Consider the following 14,987-nt stretch of genomic DNA (forward strand, 5'->3'; position numbering starts at 1 on the left):
GAATTCGCGGAGGACATTGCGATGAGTAACGGGTGTATATTTGATGGTGATGTGCTGAATATGATGGAATATAACATGACGATGTAGCGAATATGAAGAAATATGATGATACGATGTAGCGAATATGAAGTATTGTCAATCAGCTATCCATGCATTTCCCATAGGCACACATTGATAACTATAATGTGGATGATGTGGATGATGATGATTTTCCTATATACTCTTCCATGTTGCCCTTGCATATTTGGTCTCTCTCTTGCAAGCTCCTCCTCCTCTCGCTCAATACCTCGCTACACTGTGCGAACAAATATCAAGACGATCTTCTGAGAACCACCTCAGACGCCTGACAACCTCAAGAAATATATATATATATATATATATATATATATATATATATATATATATATATATATATATATATATATATATATATATATATATATATATATATATATATATATATCACCAGAAAAGAACAGCAGTGAATCATATTTACACACAGGAATTTCCACGTACATATCTTCTTCCATTAATGGTATCAAAAATCACGGTAAAAAGAAAAGAAAGGACTCCACTTGCATGTTATGGTCTAGAGAACACAGTACTGAAGAACACTGAGATATTTACAAAAGGTTGATTTACCTCCCCCAGCAAGAGCTTGGCGGATGAGTGCCGTATTTGGCACTCTCTTTGCTGGAGAGAGAGAAAGGAATTGACATGTTCCCATTGAACACACCCAATGGTTATTTGGCCAGTGTTTGGTCACTGTTGGCCAGTGTCTAGTCACAGTTGGACAGTGTCTAGTCACAGTTGGCCAGTTTTTGGTCACTGTTGGCCAGTGTCTAGTCACTGTTGGACAGTGTCTTTAGTGTGTGACCACTGTTGGCCAGTGTCTAGTCACTGTTGGACAGTGTCTTTAGTGTGTGACCACTGTTGGCCAGTGTCTAGTCACAGTTGGCCAGTGTCTAGTCACTGTTGGTCAGTATCTTTAGTGTGTGACCACTGTTGGCCAGTGTCTAGTCACTGTTGGACAGTGTCTTTAGTGTGTGATCACTGTTGGCCAGTATCTTGGGCCGGCAGTAGGCTAAACGTTTTCACAGTTACCTGGTTGATGGGGTTCTGGGAGTTCTTCTACTCCCCAAGCCCGGCCCGAAGCCAGGCTTGACTTGTGAGAGTTTGATCCAACAGGCTGTTGCTGCTGTGTTCCCTTTACCTCAGTAAACAACCCCACCACAACATGGTTGATGGCACGTTAAACCCCCCCCCCCCCAAAAAAAAAAAAAAAAAAAAACACCTTCTTGGCACTTAATTGACGGTAATTCTAGACAGTTTAAATGCCACACTGACCAGCTGATGAGGGCAGATACAGACAGACTCCAACAATAGTCTCATGGATCAAATTTAGAAGTGACTTTTTCCATTAATTTGAATCGGTTATGTAGATGATTTAACGAGAAGCTTCGTAATCTTCGTATTCCTGGAACGAGGTTCAGTTCAGTTCGTGATAGATGCTTTTAAAAGGTTTGGTAAACACCTTGCGAGAGATTAAGGAAACAATTTTTTTTTTTAAAGATTTCGCTGAGGAAGTGATTTGGCAGTGATTCTTGCGTCTCATGCTAGAGTCTTATTTCTTAAGGAAATCATTACAGTAACAATTAATAGTTTCCATACCTGCAGGTTAATGTTAAATAACTTAATGTTTAACTTTCATTAATTATACATAGAAACCATATAATTTTCATAGTTCATGTTTATTATATATTAAACAAATTTCCCAAGATTACCAGATAATTGCGTTTTTAAGTGTAATTATCAGCTAACACAACAGACTTTGGAACAGTTGTAACCTTGTAACCTTTGGAACAGTTGTAACCTTAAGTTGTTTAATAACTTAACTCCCCCCCCCTCCCCTGAGGCCAGTCTTTAAGTCTTGTTTGTTGAGGCTTCAATACATCACTCCTCATCATTGGCCAGTCATCCCTATAAATTTACATATTACCTTCTCGTTTTCTCTCTCTCTCTCTCTCTCTCTCTCTCTCTCTCTCTCTCTCTCTCTCTCTCTCTCTCTCTCTCTCTCTCTCTCTCTCTCTCTCTCTCTCTCTCTCTCTCTGTCTCTCTCTCTCTCTCTCTCTGTCTCTCTCTCTCTCTCTCTCTCTCTCTCTCTCTCTCTCTCTCTCTCTCTCTCTCTCTCTCTCTCTCTCTCTCTCTCTCTCTCTCTCTCTCTCTCCCCGAAGAGCCGATCTGGAAGTCTAGTCAGGTGTAAATTTACCCCTGAAACATATTGATGAAACAGGTAATGAAGCGAGGAGCATCAGGTGACCTGCTTCACGCTCATGTCCCTTTGTTTACTGACGGCCCACGCGTCGGGTCCGAAGCGTCGTGGTCCATGTCTCGCCCCAAGTCCTGACGCCGATGGCCGGTCCGTTAAGGTTTGGCTTCACAAGACGGCGCAGCAGGTGACGATGAAGGCGACGACCAGGAAGGCGGAGAGCCTAGGGGCGCAGACGCAGCTAGAGTTGGTCTGCATGGCCGCCTGGTGCTCCCCTGCAACACGGAACACTAGTGATAATTTGCACGGGTAGACAGCGTACCACATGCCTCTACTGTTCTCTACTTGCTATACGCGTTGTCGCCCCTCCTTCCTTGTGTCCCCGGCTGCTTTCTTCACTTATTGTTTCGTTTCCTCTACGTCTGTACGTAGAGGAAACACACACACACACATACACATACATACACACACACACACACACACATACACACACACACACACATATACACTCACACGCACACACATATACACTCACACACACACACATACACACATACACACACACATTTGATTGGGAACATTAGGTTCGTAGACAAACACCAACATGGGTTCTGGAAAGGGAAATCTTGCCTAACAAACCTTTTGGAATTCTATGATAAAATAACGAAGATAAGGCAGGACAGAGAAGGTTGGGCAGATTGCATATTTCTGGACTGCCAAAAGGTCTTTGATACAGCACCGCACATGAGACTGCTATTCAAACTTGAGAGGCAGGCGGGAGTAAGCGGAAAGGCCCTAGTATGGGTAAGGAACTACCTAACAGGAAGGACCCAGAGAGTTACGGTAAGGGGCGAGAGAAGTCGGACTGGCGAACAGTAACGAGTGGAGTACCTCAAGGATCGGTGCTGGGATCAATTCTGTTTCTAATTAACGTTAATGACATGTTTACAGGTCATTACCTGTAAACGACCTGGTGATAGGTAATGACCATCAACCCCCAAGAAAGACCTGGGGGTTGATATCACGCCAGACCTGTCCCCTGCAGCTCATATCAAGATGATAACCTCAGCGGCATATATCTTGAGGTTATCTTGAGATGATTTCGGGGCTTTAGTGTCCCCGCGGCCCGGTCCTCGACCAGGCCTCCACCCCCAGGAAGCAGCCCGTGACAGCTGACTAACACCCAGGTACCTATTTTACTGCTAGGTAACAGGGGCATAGGGTGAAAGAAACTCTGCCCATTGTTTCTCGCCGGCGCCTGGGATCGAACCCAGGACCACAGGATCACAAGTCCCGCGTGCTGTCCGCTCGGCCGACCGGCTCCCCATTGCGTTTATATGCTAGGTTGGCCAACATAAGAACGGCCTTTAGAAACTTGTGTAAGGAATCATTCAGAACTTTGTATACCACATATGTCAGACCAATCCTGGAGTATGCGGCTCCCGCATGAAGTCCATTTTTAGTCAAGCATAAGACTAAACTGGAAAAGGTTTATAGGTTTGCCACCAGACTAGTACCCAAACTGAGAGGTATGAGCTACGAGGAGAAACTACGGGAATTAAACATCACGCCGCCGGAAGACAGAAGAGGTAGGGGGGACATGATCACCACATACAAGATTCTCATAGGAATTGATAGGGTAGACAAAGACTGGCTATTTAATACAAGGGGCACACGAACTAGGGGACACAGGTGGAAATTGAGTGCCCAAATGAGCCACAGAGATATTAGAAAGAACTTTTTTAGTGTCAGAGTGGTTGACAAATGGAATGCATTAGACAGTGATGTGGTGGAGGCTGACTCCAATAAACAGTTTCAAGTGTAAATATGATAGAGCCCAATAAGTTTAGGAATCTGTACACCAGTTGATTGACAGTTTAGAGGCGGGACCAAAGAGCCAAAGCTCAACCCCTGCAAGCACAACTAAGGTGAGTACACACACATACACACACTACACACACACACACACACACATATACACACACACACACACACACACACACACACACACACACACACACACACACACACTCACACACACACACACACACACACACACACACACACACACACACACACACACACACACACACACACACACACACATTTACCTTGCTACATCTGGCCTCAAACTACACAAGTTAACATGTTAAGCTGTACCGCTGGAGCCGATTTAACCGACTCCTTCAGCGCTTAACTATCCCAAAATGTAGTGAGAGAGGAAGACTATACTCCCGGGCTCGGCTACTTACCGTCCAGGACATGTAAGGTGGCCAGGGCCGGCTCCATCCCCTCCGGCTGACAAGTGAAGGTTCCGGAGTCGGTGGCTCTGGCCTGCTGAAGTAAGAGGAAGCTGGTAGTGGTCTCTCCTCGCTCTTCCACCACGCTCACCCCTCCTCTGGGGGACGTGTAGCTGATGGTCTGTGGGGGGTGGCACGTATTAGAGAGAGAGGGGGGGGGGGGACAGAGTGAGAGAGAGAGAGAGATGTATTCTGAATGTCTGGATCATGTCACTGTGAGCCTCCTTTCTTATTGTTGTGTGTGTGTGTGTGTGTGTGTGTGTGTGTGTGTGTGTGTGTGTGTGTGTGTGTGTGTGTGTGTGTGTGTGTGTGTGTGCCTGTCTTAGTCTGTACGTCTTTGCTTTCATATTTGTTTCCTCTCTAACACTTCATGTTCATCTCTCTCTCTCTCTCTCTCTTTCTCTCTCTCTCTCTCTCTCTCTCTCTCTCTCTCTCTCTCTCTCTCTCTCTCTCTCTCTCTCTCTCTCTCTCTCTCTCTCTCTCTCTCTCTCTCTCTCTCACCATCTTCTAATGATATCAAAGGGTGCCACTACAGGGTCTCAGATAGTGAGGGAAGACTGACAAATAATAGTAATAATAGTGAGACATTAAGGCATCGGAAACAAAAATGTATGAAGTAATTCTTATATATACATATTACCTTAAAAAAATGGTGATATTATAATTAATATATAGACGACCGGAAATTCAATTTGACTCACAATTACATTTTCCCAGTAACACAAACAAATTGTATTTACTTGAAAAGTTCAACTCTCTTTTTAATGTTTATATATATAGATAGATTTTTTTTTTTTTTTTTTTTTTTTTTTTTTTTTTTTTTTTTTTTTTTTTTTTTAAATAGGGAAGGGAGTACCACCTCTGGCTGGAAGAAGGGGGACCCATAGCCTCGGAGGAAACCACACATAACGCATTGGAGGGAATGTGGGTCCCCTCCAATACAGTTTCTGTGTGCTTTTCTCCTACCACCCCCTTCCCTTTTTTTTTTTTTTTCCTTTATTGTGTATTTAAAGGTTACAAAACATACAAGACAAATGCCTAAAGGTTATGGATCTCTTGAAGCTCCTCCGCTTCTGGACAGGAACCGAGGACGCAGCAAGCATTTCCCTTCTGGATCGCCACACTGAGACGCTGAAATAAAAAACTGGAAGCCCTTGGGTCTCTGGTGACGTCAATGAGCTTGGACCCCAATTCCTTGAGAAATCCCAAGGCACTCTTGCCCCAGGGGCCATGCGTCTCAGACGCTATGGGAACAAAGAGGTATTGACCTTCCAGTCGCCTGTACTTGAGTGATTTTGCTGTTTCCCTGTGGTTGGCCGCCCCACCTGCTTGATCAGCTCCCAAGTGTACATAGGTGTCAGCCAGGGTGGATACACATGTGTAGTCCCACACCAACTGTCTACCCTCCTTCCATGAGTATATGGTGATATGGTGATATAGATAGATAGATATTTTGGTATGTGTGTGAAGTAACTCACATGGTTGTTATGGAACCAGGTGATGGCCTCAGGGGGGTAGGGAGCGTGGTGAACAATGCAGGTCAGGTTGATCATACTGGCTCTATTGACGTAGATGTCTGGAGCGCCCAGGACCTCCACCGTCGGCTCTATAGAGAGAGAGAGAGAGAATGACTTGATGTTAGTTCCTTTCCTCTTCCTCCTTGTAACTTTCTCTCTATATTTCCGGCTGCAAATTGCTACATCTTGTACCCCCTATTCCCCCCTCTTCCTTGCACTTCATGTTTCGTCACCATCTCCACACACACACAGATGGAACAACCATATAAAACACTTGAACAAATGTGGAACACATAAATGTCTTTCTCACAGTCACTTTCTCTCTCTCTCTCTCTCCTTTCACCATTTCCCACCCTTCGCTTTTCACTATTTATTTTTATTTGCTCCCCAATACTTGCTTTTTCCGTCCTACCACGGGAGGAGCTGTGTGCCTCCACCTTCGGCAACTCCTAACTAGACTCCTACCACGGGAGGAGCTGCGTGCCTCCACCTTCGGCAACTCCTAACTAGACTATGCTTTCTGTTCTTGCAAGGACTCCGACTTTCCTTCCACAGGTTCTCCTTGTGTTCAGGTCCAGAACATACACGTGAACAGATGAACACCCAACTACGATCCTAACTCCACCGACCTCTCTTACTTAGCGAGCAAATGAACAGGATTTAAGGTCTTTAGCCGCTAGTAAATACGATATAATAAAATGTAAATGCAATCTTTTTAATGGAATTTACACAACACATTAGTACATTATTTACATAAAAGTCATAATAATAACATAATAGTCGAATGTTCAGTAAATATGTCCATGTATTTACATATTTACATATATCATACAATTAATCATCCACTGACGACCGAAATGAACACAGGAGGTGTGTGACCAGGTGAACAGGTGAACAAGTGGGATATACACACCTACCACCTTGAGGAAGACGTTGAAGGTCCTGATGGGTTTGGTGGTGATCTGACATTCATAATTCCCTTGATCACGTAGCTGAACGGACTTGACTCGGAGAGTCCACTCTGTGCTCGCCTGCTGATGAAGCGCTTCGAACCTGAGATCAGTAGTATAGGTGTATCGCCCCACCGTCAGGATCCTCAAGTCCCGGCCCCGTATCCACGACACCTGACGGAGGAAGAGCTCGGATTGATTGGTTCATTCACAGGTAAACACGTGGTGCTTCAGATGTAAACAAAGCTAATTGATTGAGTAATCAAGAGCTTCTCTGGTTCATTGGTGGAGTGAGAGGTAAACAGAAGCTTCAGAGGCTTCTGGAGGAGGAAGGGTTAAGCTTCTTGGCTTGAGTGAGAGCCAGTGTGATCTTCACACACCTGTCCGGGAGAGTTCATACTAATTATCTCATTCACAGGTAAACGAGCTCTTTATTCCTTAACTCCCTATACCTTAATTCTCCACTCTTCCTGTTGTTCCACTCACAACAGGCAGTGTCTGGCCAGCCCTTCCTGTTGTTCCACTCACAACAGGCAGTGTCTGGCCAGCCCTTCCTGTTGTCAAACCAGAGAACAAAACAACAGAACAGAACAAAAATAACTAAGAACAACAAGAACATACCAGAGAACCATACTAGAGAACAGGAACATTCTAGAGAACAAGAACATACTAGAGAACATAAACGAAGTTTCGGACCTTGTCTAAGCCATCACAGTGTATATATATATATATATATATATATAAAGGTTTTTTGAAGGAACTGGGTTCTAGGCTCATTGAAACAACAAGGGACCCGAGAGCTGCAAGCTTTCTTTTCCAGCGCCTCAGTGTGGCGATACAGAGGGGAAATGCGCACTGCATCCAGGGTTCCTGCCCGCCATCTGAGGAGCTGGAGGAACTCGACAACCTATGACAACCATCTTTGTAACCCATATGTAACTCCTTTTTTGTAACAAAGTTCAAATAAAGTAAATATATATGTGTACATACAAAAGAATGGGGGTGGTAGGAGAAGATAATATTGGTGTTCAGTGAGAAACCACAAGGTCTCCTCTGAATACTTTTTATTTTCTTCTCCGAGGCTATGGGTCCCCACATTGGCACCAGAGGTGGTACCCTCACAAACTTATATATATATATATATATATATATATATATATATATATATATATATATATATATATATATATATATATATATATATATATATATATATATATATATGTAGTTGTTCAAGCAGCCTGTGATGGGTATGACTTAGCTGGATGACAAAAAGAGAGAGAATGAAGGAGCGTGGACAGGAAGTAAGGAAGAGAGGAAGGAAGAAAGGAAGAGTGGGAAAGAACTAAAAGAGATAGAGAGAGAAAAGAATGAAGGATAGAAGGGAGAAAAGAAAAAGCTAATGAGAAAGACCCATAGGGAGGAAAGGAGAAATGAAAGATATGATAAAGAGGCGAAGGAAAGAAATGAGAAAGGGAGGAAGGAAATAAAAATATAAAAGAATGAAGGAAGAAAGAAACGGAGGAAGGCATAAAGGCTGAATCAGCGAGGGGTCTGAAATGAACAGTGAATAGGTTTTGTTTACCCAGAAGAAACACAAAAGCCAGGCTGTTGTTCCCTGAAGCGCCCCCCCCCCCCAACACCCCAACACCCCCCCCCCAACACCCCCAAACCCCCACCCCAACCTCCCCCCCCCCAAGGGGGTGGGGTGACCGTGGTACCCATTGTCAACATTTCTCCAACATCTGTAACACTACGCCTCAAACACTTTAGGTTCTTCAGGTTTGCTTTTAATCACGACCATACATTGTAGGGAGTCTTGTGTGTGTTTGTTGGTTTACTGTAGGGAGTCTTGTGTGTGTTTGTTGGTTTACTGTAGGGAGTCTTGTGTGTGTTTGTTGGTTTACTGTAGGGAGTCTTGTGTGTGTTTGTTGGTTTACTGTAGGGAGTCTTGTGTGTGTTTGTTGGTTTACTGTAGGGAGTCTTGTGTGTGTTTGTTGGTTTACTGTAGGGAGTCTTGTGTGTGTTTGTTGGTTTACTGTAGGGAGTCTTGTGTGTGTTTGTTGGTTTACTGTAGGGAGTCTTGTGTGTGTTTGTTGGTTTACTGTAGGGAGTCTTGTGTGTGTTTGTTGGTTTACTGTAGGGAGTCTTGTGTGTGTTTGTTGGTTTACTGTAGGGAGTCTTGTGTGTGTTTGTTGGTTTACTGTAGGGAGTCTTGTGTGTGTTTGTTGGTTTACTGTAGGGAGTCTTGTGTGTGTTTGTTGGTTTACTGTAGGGAGTCTTGTGTGTGTTTGTTGGTTTACTGTAGGGAGTCTTGTGTGTGTTTGTTGGTTTACTGTAGGGAGTCTTGTGTGTGTTTGTTGGTTTACTGTAGGGAGTCTTGTGTGTGTTTGTTGGTTTACTGTAGGGAGTCTTGTGTGTGTTTGTTGGTTTACTGTAGGGAGTCTTGTGTGTGTTTGTTGGTTTACTGTAGGGAGTCTTGTGTGTGTTTGTTGGTTTACTGTAGGGAGTCTTGTGTGTGTTTGTTGGTTTACTGTAGGGAGTCTTGTGTGTGTTTGTTGGTTTACTGTAGGGAGTCTTGTGTGTGTTTGTTGGTTTACTGTAGGGAGTCTTGTGTGTGTTTGTTGGTTTACTGTAGGGAGTCTTGTGTGTGTTTGTTGGTTTACTGTAGGGAGTCTTGTGTGTGTGTTTGTTGGTTTACTGTAGGGAGTCTTGTGTGTGTTTGTTGGTTTACTGTAGGGAGTCTTGTGTGTGTTTGTTGGTTTACTGTAGGGAGTCTTGTGTGTGTTTGTTGGTTTACTGTAGGGAGTCTTGTGTGTGTTTTATCCTAGATGTCCTCGTCGTAAGATGGTCGCTTGAAGCATGTGAGAGGCTATCTTGAGGTTATCTTGAGATGATTTCGGGGCTTTAGTGTCCCCGCGGCCCGGTCCTTGACCAGGCTTCCACCCCCAGGAAGCAGCCCGTGACAGCTGACTAACTCCCAGGTACCTATTTTACTGCTAGGTAACAGAGGGGCATAAGGTGAAAAAAACTCTGCCCATTGTTTCTCGCCGGCGTCCGGGATCGAACCCGGGACCACAGGATCACGTATCCAGCTTGCTGTCCGCTCGGCCGACCGGCTCCCTCAGGGAAGAGGCGCAGTTAATCAGCGGGAGAATGACTGCCCCGGAAACCACATTAACTTTACACCGATAACGATAACATTTGTTTTCAGATTGTGTCATTTTTTTGTCTCAATAACTTGTCCAGTAATTGACAGCAGCGCCGCCGGTGTGTAGTTGGCCAACCACTGAACGACCCTTCTGTGACCCGGAACTACTTGAGCTTCTTCCGTGGGGAGGGACATTAACCCTTAACCCGTCTTAACCAGTCTTAACACGTCTTATCACGTCTAAACCCGTCTTAACACGTCTTAACACGTCTTAACCCGTCTTAACACGTCTTAACCCGTCTTAACACGTCTTAACCCGTCTTAATAAATCGTAACACGTCTTAATCAGTCTTAACACGTCTTAACCCGTCTTAACACGTCTTAACCCGCCTTAACACGTCTTAACCCGCCTTAACTCGTCTTAACCCGTCTTAACTCGTCTTAACCCGTCTTAACCCGTCTTAACACGTCTTAACCCGTCTTAACCCGCCTTAACCCGTCTTAACACGTCTTAACCCGTCTTAACACGTCTTAACCCGTCTTAACCCGTCAGGTTCGCACGGTTGCGCACGTCTCTGGCTGACATCCGGTCACCGTAGGCTCACCTTTCTCTCTCTCTCTCTCTCTCTCTCTCTCTCTCTCTCTCTCTCTCTCTCTCTCTCTCTCTCTCTCTCTCTCTCTCTCTCTCTCTCTCTCCTGTCCTCTCCTACTTACGGACTTGTCACTCTTGGCGGCATGGACTATACAGGTAAGAGTGGCCGTCTTGCCCAGGTAAGCGGTGTAGGTCGGGGACATCGAGGCATCGAAGTAGGGCTCCTCCTCGTCCTCGTCCTCCTCGTCCTCGAGTCTCTCTGCTTCGTCATCCTCGTCGTCAGCCGTCAGGGCTCCCGTCAGGCTGGTGTGGTCGAGCGGCGTCAGTTCCGTCACCTCTGTCAGCGGGTAGGCGGCTTCGACATCTTCAGGTCCCCCGCAGGCAGACACCGTCAACAGACCTGTGAGAGAGAGGACGTCGTCAGCAGACCTGTGAGAGAGAGGGACGTCGTCAGCAGACCTGTGAGAGAGAGGGACGTCGTCAGCAGACCTGTGAGAGGGGACGTCGTCAGCAGACCTGTGAGAGAGGACGTCGTCAGCAGACCTGTGGAAGAGGACTTCGTCAGCAGACCTGTGAGAGAGGACGCCGTCAGCAGACCTGTGGAAGAGGACTTCGTCAGCAGACCTGTGAGAGGACGTCGTCAGCAGACCTGTGAGAGGAGGCCGTCAGCAGACCTGTGAGAGAGTGACGTCGTCAGCAGACCTGTGAGAGAGAGAGGACGTCGTCAGCAGACCTGTGAGAGAGAGGACGCGGTCAGCAGACCTGTGAGAGAGAGGACGCGGTCAGCAGACCTGTGAGAGAGAGAGGACGTCGTCAGCAGACCTGTGAGAGAGAGAGAGAGGACGTCGTCAGCAGACCTGAGAGAGAGAGAGGACGTCGTCAGCAGACCTGTGAGAGAGAGAGAGGACGCCGTCAGCAGACCTGTGAGAGAGAGAGGACGCCGTCAGCAGACCTGTGAGAGAGAGGACGCCGTCAGCAGACCTGTGAGAGAGGACGCCGTTGGAATGCTCCTTTTCTTTGGTCACACACCTGGCTACACACCTGACTACACACACCTGACTACACACACATGTGCGTTTATGTGACGAACAACATAGCTAAATATGTTTTTTTTTACGAAAGATAAACTTGTCTGCTCAGGTTAGATAAATTTCCTCAAGTTAAGCTAGGTTGTCTGCTCAATGTTAAACTTGTCTGCTCCGGTTAAACAAATATACTCTCATTATTTTAAAATATATTTGATGCATTTGATAGCGGGAAGAACGAGACATTCAATGTCTTCACTTTGCCTGAGCCTTACATTCTGTTTCTTAAGGATAACATTGAAATGTTAGACCATCTTGTCTTGGAGAAGATGGTTACCCCTCAGTTGGACGAGGGCAGACACACAACAATATTGGGGGTTAACAATATTGGACAATATTAGAGAGTTAACAATATTGGGTCTGTGGGACCAAGCTCTCACAAGTCAAGCCGGGTCCCCCTGGCCAGGCCTGGGAAGTAGAAGAACTCTCAAAACCACATCAAGGTACAATCCAGGAGTGTCATCAGAGTGGGAAAACCTTTGTGAGTGATCTGTCCTGGGACCTCTGTTGTTTTACATATATATAACACAGAGATTTCAAAAAAATGTTTATGGTTCGATCCCAGGCGCCGGCGAGAAACAATGGGCAAAGTTTCTTTCACCCTATGCCCCTGTTACCTAGCAGTAAAATAGGTATCTGGGTGTTAGTCAGCTGTCACGGGCTGCTTCCTGGGGGTGGAGGCCTGGTCGAGGACCGGACCGCAGGGACAGTAAAAGCCCCGAAATCATCTCAAGAAGAAGAAGGTAGTTGAGTTTCAACTGTGACAAGGAAGGTTTATCTCCCACACTTCTAAACATCTCCTTCTTACTGATCTACTTTTGTGATTTCTCGATCCCCTTCCTAAAGCATCCAATTCTTCCTTCTCCACCCCACACCCCCATCATTACAGCCCGCGATACGACTGGCTCCCCACTGAGCAGCAGACACCATGGCGGCCCAGTTACATATATCAGTCCCGGACTTGACGTCCAGGACAAGAAGTCCTTTTGCCTGACATCTGGCTCCTCTCCCCTGACATCTGGCTCCTCTCCCCTGACATCTGGCTCCTCTCCCCTGACATCTGGCTCCTCTCCTGTCAGCTTCATGGGTTTCCGTCCTCTCTACACCCGTCAGCAAGCAGAGGACACCATCGTCCACTAGTGCCTCTCCCTGAACCCTAAAAGAGGGGGGCAGAAGCACTTTCTATGCCACTATCTATGGTGTATAAAAAGAAACTGGAAACAGGAGATCTACCAGAAAGTTGGAAGACAGCTATGGTATATATTTGGAATTTCTATTATTATGTCCCACTAATTTGAACCTCCATAAAAGTCCCACACTGTCAGCCTTTTATATTTTATGTCATCATAAAACTTATTGGCCAACACTTTAAGCACTATTTACAAAATAGCTGCCAAATTTAAAAGCGTTTTTCTATATTTTAATATATCACACATGAACACAAAAACAGTTCCACGGGACAATTTCCAGTGATTTGTATTATTATCTAAACATTTATAACAATGATATTAATTGAATAACATTAGCAAATGTTTATAGTTATTTATTTCATATGAAGTCATTGAACATCAATGACCATCATTGAACATCAATGACCATCATTGAACATCAATGACCATCATTGAACATCAATGACCATCATTGAACATCAATGACCATCATTGAACATCAATGACCATCATTGAACATCAATGACCATCATTGAACATCAATGACCATCATTGAACATCAATGACCATCATTGAACATCAATGACCATCATTGAACATCATTTTTGTTTCAACACATTTTTATGTTAACTTTTTCTCAATTTTAATCCGTTTTCCACAAACTGCGCATGTTAAACATCTCTAAAGAAATATGTTTCGGTGTTTTAAGATTATTATTATAATTCATATATTAATACAATTTTGAAATTAAATGTGTTCGCTCAAAAAATGAGTATGAAAATACAAATTTTATATGTTGTGTCAGCGCTGTTAAATATTCCAATTAAAAACAAAACGTAAATTAATATTTATTGAAGCATCATGATAATTTTTGTTAAAAGGTTCTTTTTTCAAAGACTAGTTATTAAAAGTTAATTCTTAAAGCATTAGAATATTTTAGTTCGGCCACAGGATAAACAGTTTGGAAGCAGTTTGGAAATATATATATATATATATATATATATATATATATATATATATATATATATATATATATATATATATAGTCACAGTAGTAGGCATCCATCATCTCTTCAGGGCGCAAAGCCAGGGTCGGTTGATATGGGGGGGTGGAGAAGCTGTTACCCATGCAGCAGGTCTCCACAACGCCGAAAGTCTCCAATGGAAAGGCAAACGCCAAGTGACAATGGTGGCCCAAATGACACAAGTCTCACATGGGAGATGAGACACAAGCCTCACATGGGAGATGAGACACAAGCCTCCCATGGGAGATGAGACACAAGCCTCCCATGGGAGATGAAGACACAAGCCTCCCATGGGAGATGAAGACACAAGCCTCCCATGGGAGATGAAGACACAGGCCTCACATGGGAGATGAGCTACAAGCCTCACATGGGAGATGAAAGCATAACTTTCCAGTCACGTCATGGGTGGGTAGGGTTATAGTGTGTATTCATTTAATTTTAAGACAATTATGATTTGTAAATAAGTCTCATATCTCTCTCTTCCTCTCTCTCCCTGTCTTTCTTCCTATCTCTGTCTTCTTTTTCTCTCTCTATCTCTCTTTCTATGGCGTTTCCTCCCAGCGTTTGGCCCCAACCTCATACATGAATACAGACAGATAAAGATACTCTAATTCATAGATACAGATAATGAAATACAATAATTTACAATAAAAATATGTAAATCCTTGTTATTTTGAAACAGAAAACTCAGTTATTGATTTTTAATATTAATTAATAATATTTATAAATTTGTGATGATATGTTTCAAGTTTATTGGACACAATTTTGTGTTAATAAACATTAATTTTGAACGACACGAGCGTCGAAATTGCTCTGTTCGCTCAAAATATAATTTAGCATTATTTTTTATTTTTATTACCATTATAATTCTGTAAGATCCGTTATATTTAATATACACAATATTTCAGTGTTACTTTCAAAGTGATGGG

At 44.1% G+C, this 14,987-nt stretch overlaps 1 protein-coding gene across 1 annotated transcript in view; it reads right to left on the reverse strand.

Moving 5' to 3' along the window:
• Nucleotides 1–1,284: 1,284 nt before the first annotated feature.
• LOC123753398 (zwei Ig domain protein zig-8) overlaps nucleotides 1,285–14,987 on the reverse strand; it is a 30,703-nt gene continuing 17,000 nt past the window's right edge. Inside the window, exons 2-6 of the mRNA XM_069310814.1 lie at nucleotides 10,902–11,179; nucleotides 7,000–7,210; nucleotides 6,048–6,175; nucleotides 4,522–4,690; nucleotides 1,285–2,544 (exon numbers count right to left, since the gene is read on the reverse strand). Coding sequence (XP_069166915.1) covers nucleotides 2,438–2,544; nucleotides 4,522–4,690; nucleotides 6,048–6,175; nucleotides 7,000–7,210; nucleotides 10,902–11,179 — 893 coding nt within the window. The 3' untranslated portion in view covers nucleotides 1,285–2,437. The remainder of the gene's footprint in view (nucleotides 2,545–4,521; nucleotides 4,691–6,047; nucleotides 6,176–6,999; nucleotides 7,211–10,901; nucleotides 11,180–14,987) is intronic.

The sequence above is a fragment of the Procambarus clarkii genome, chromosome 68 (assembly GCF_040958095.1).
Source record: "Procambarus clarkii isolate CNS0578487 chromosome 68, FALCON_Pclarkii_2.0, whole genome shotgun sequence".
Classification (NCBI taxonomy): domain Eukaryota; kingdom Metazoa; phylum Arthropoda; class Malacostraca; order Decapoda; family Cambaridae; genus Procambarus; species Procambarus clarkii.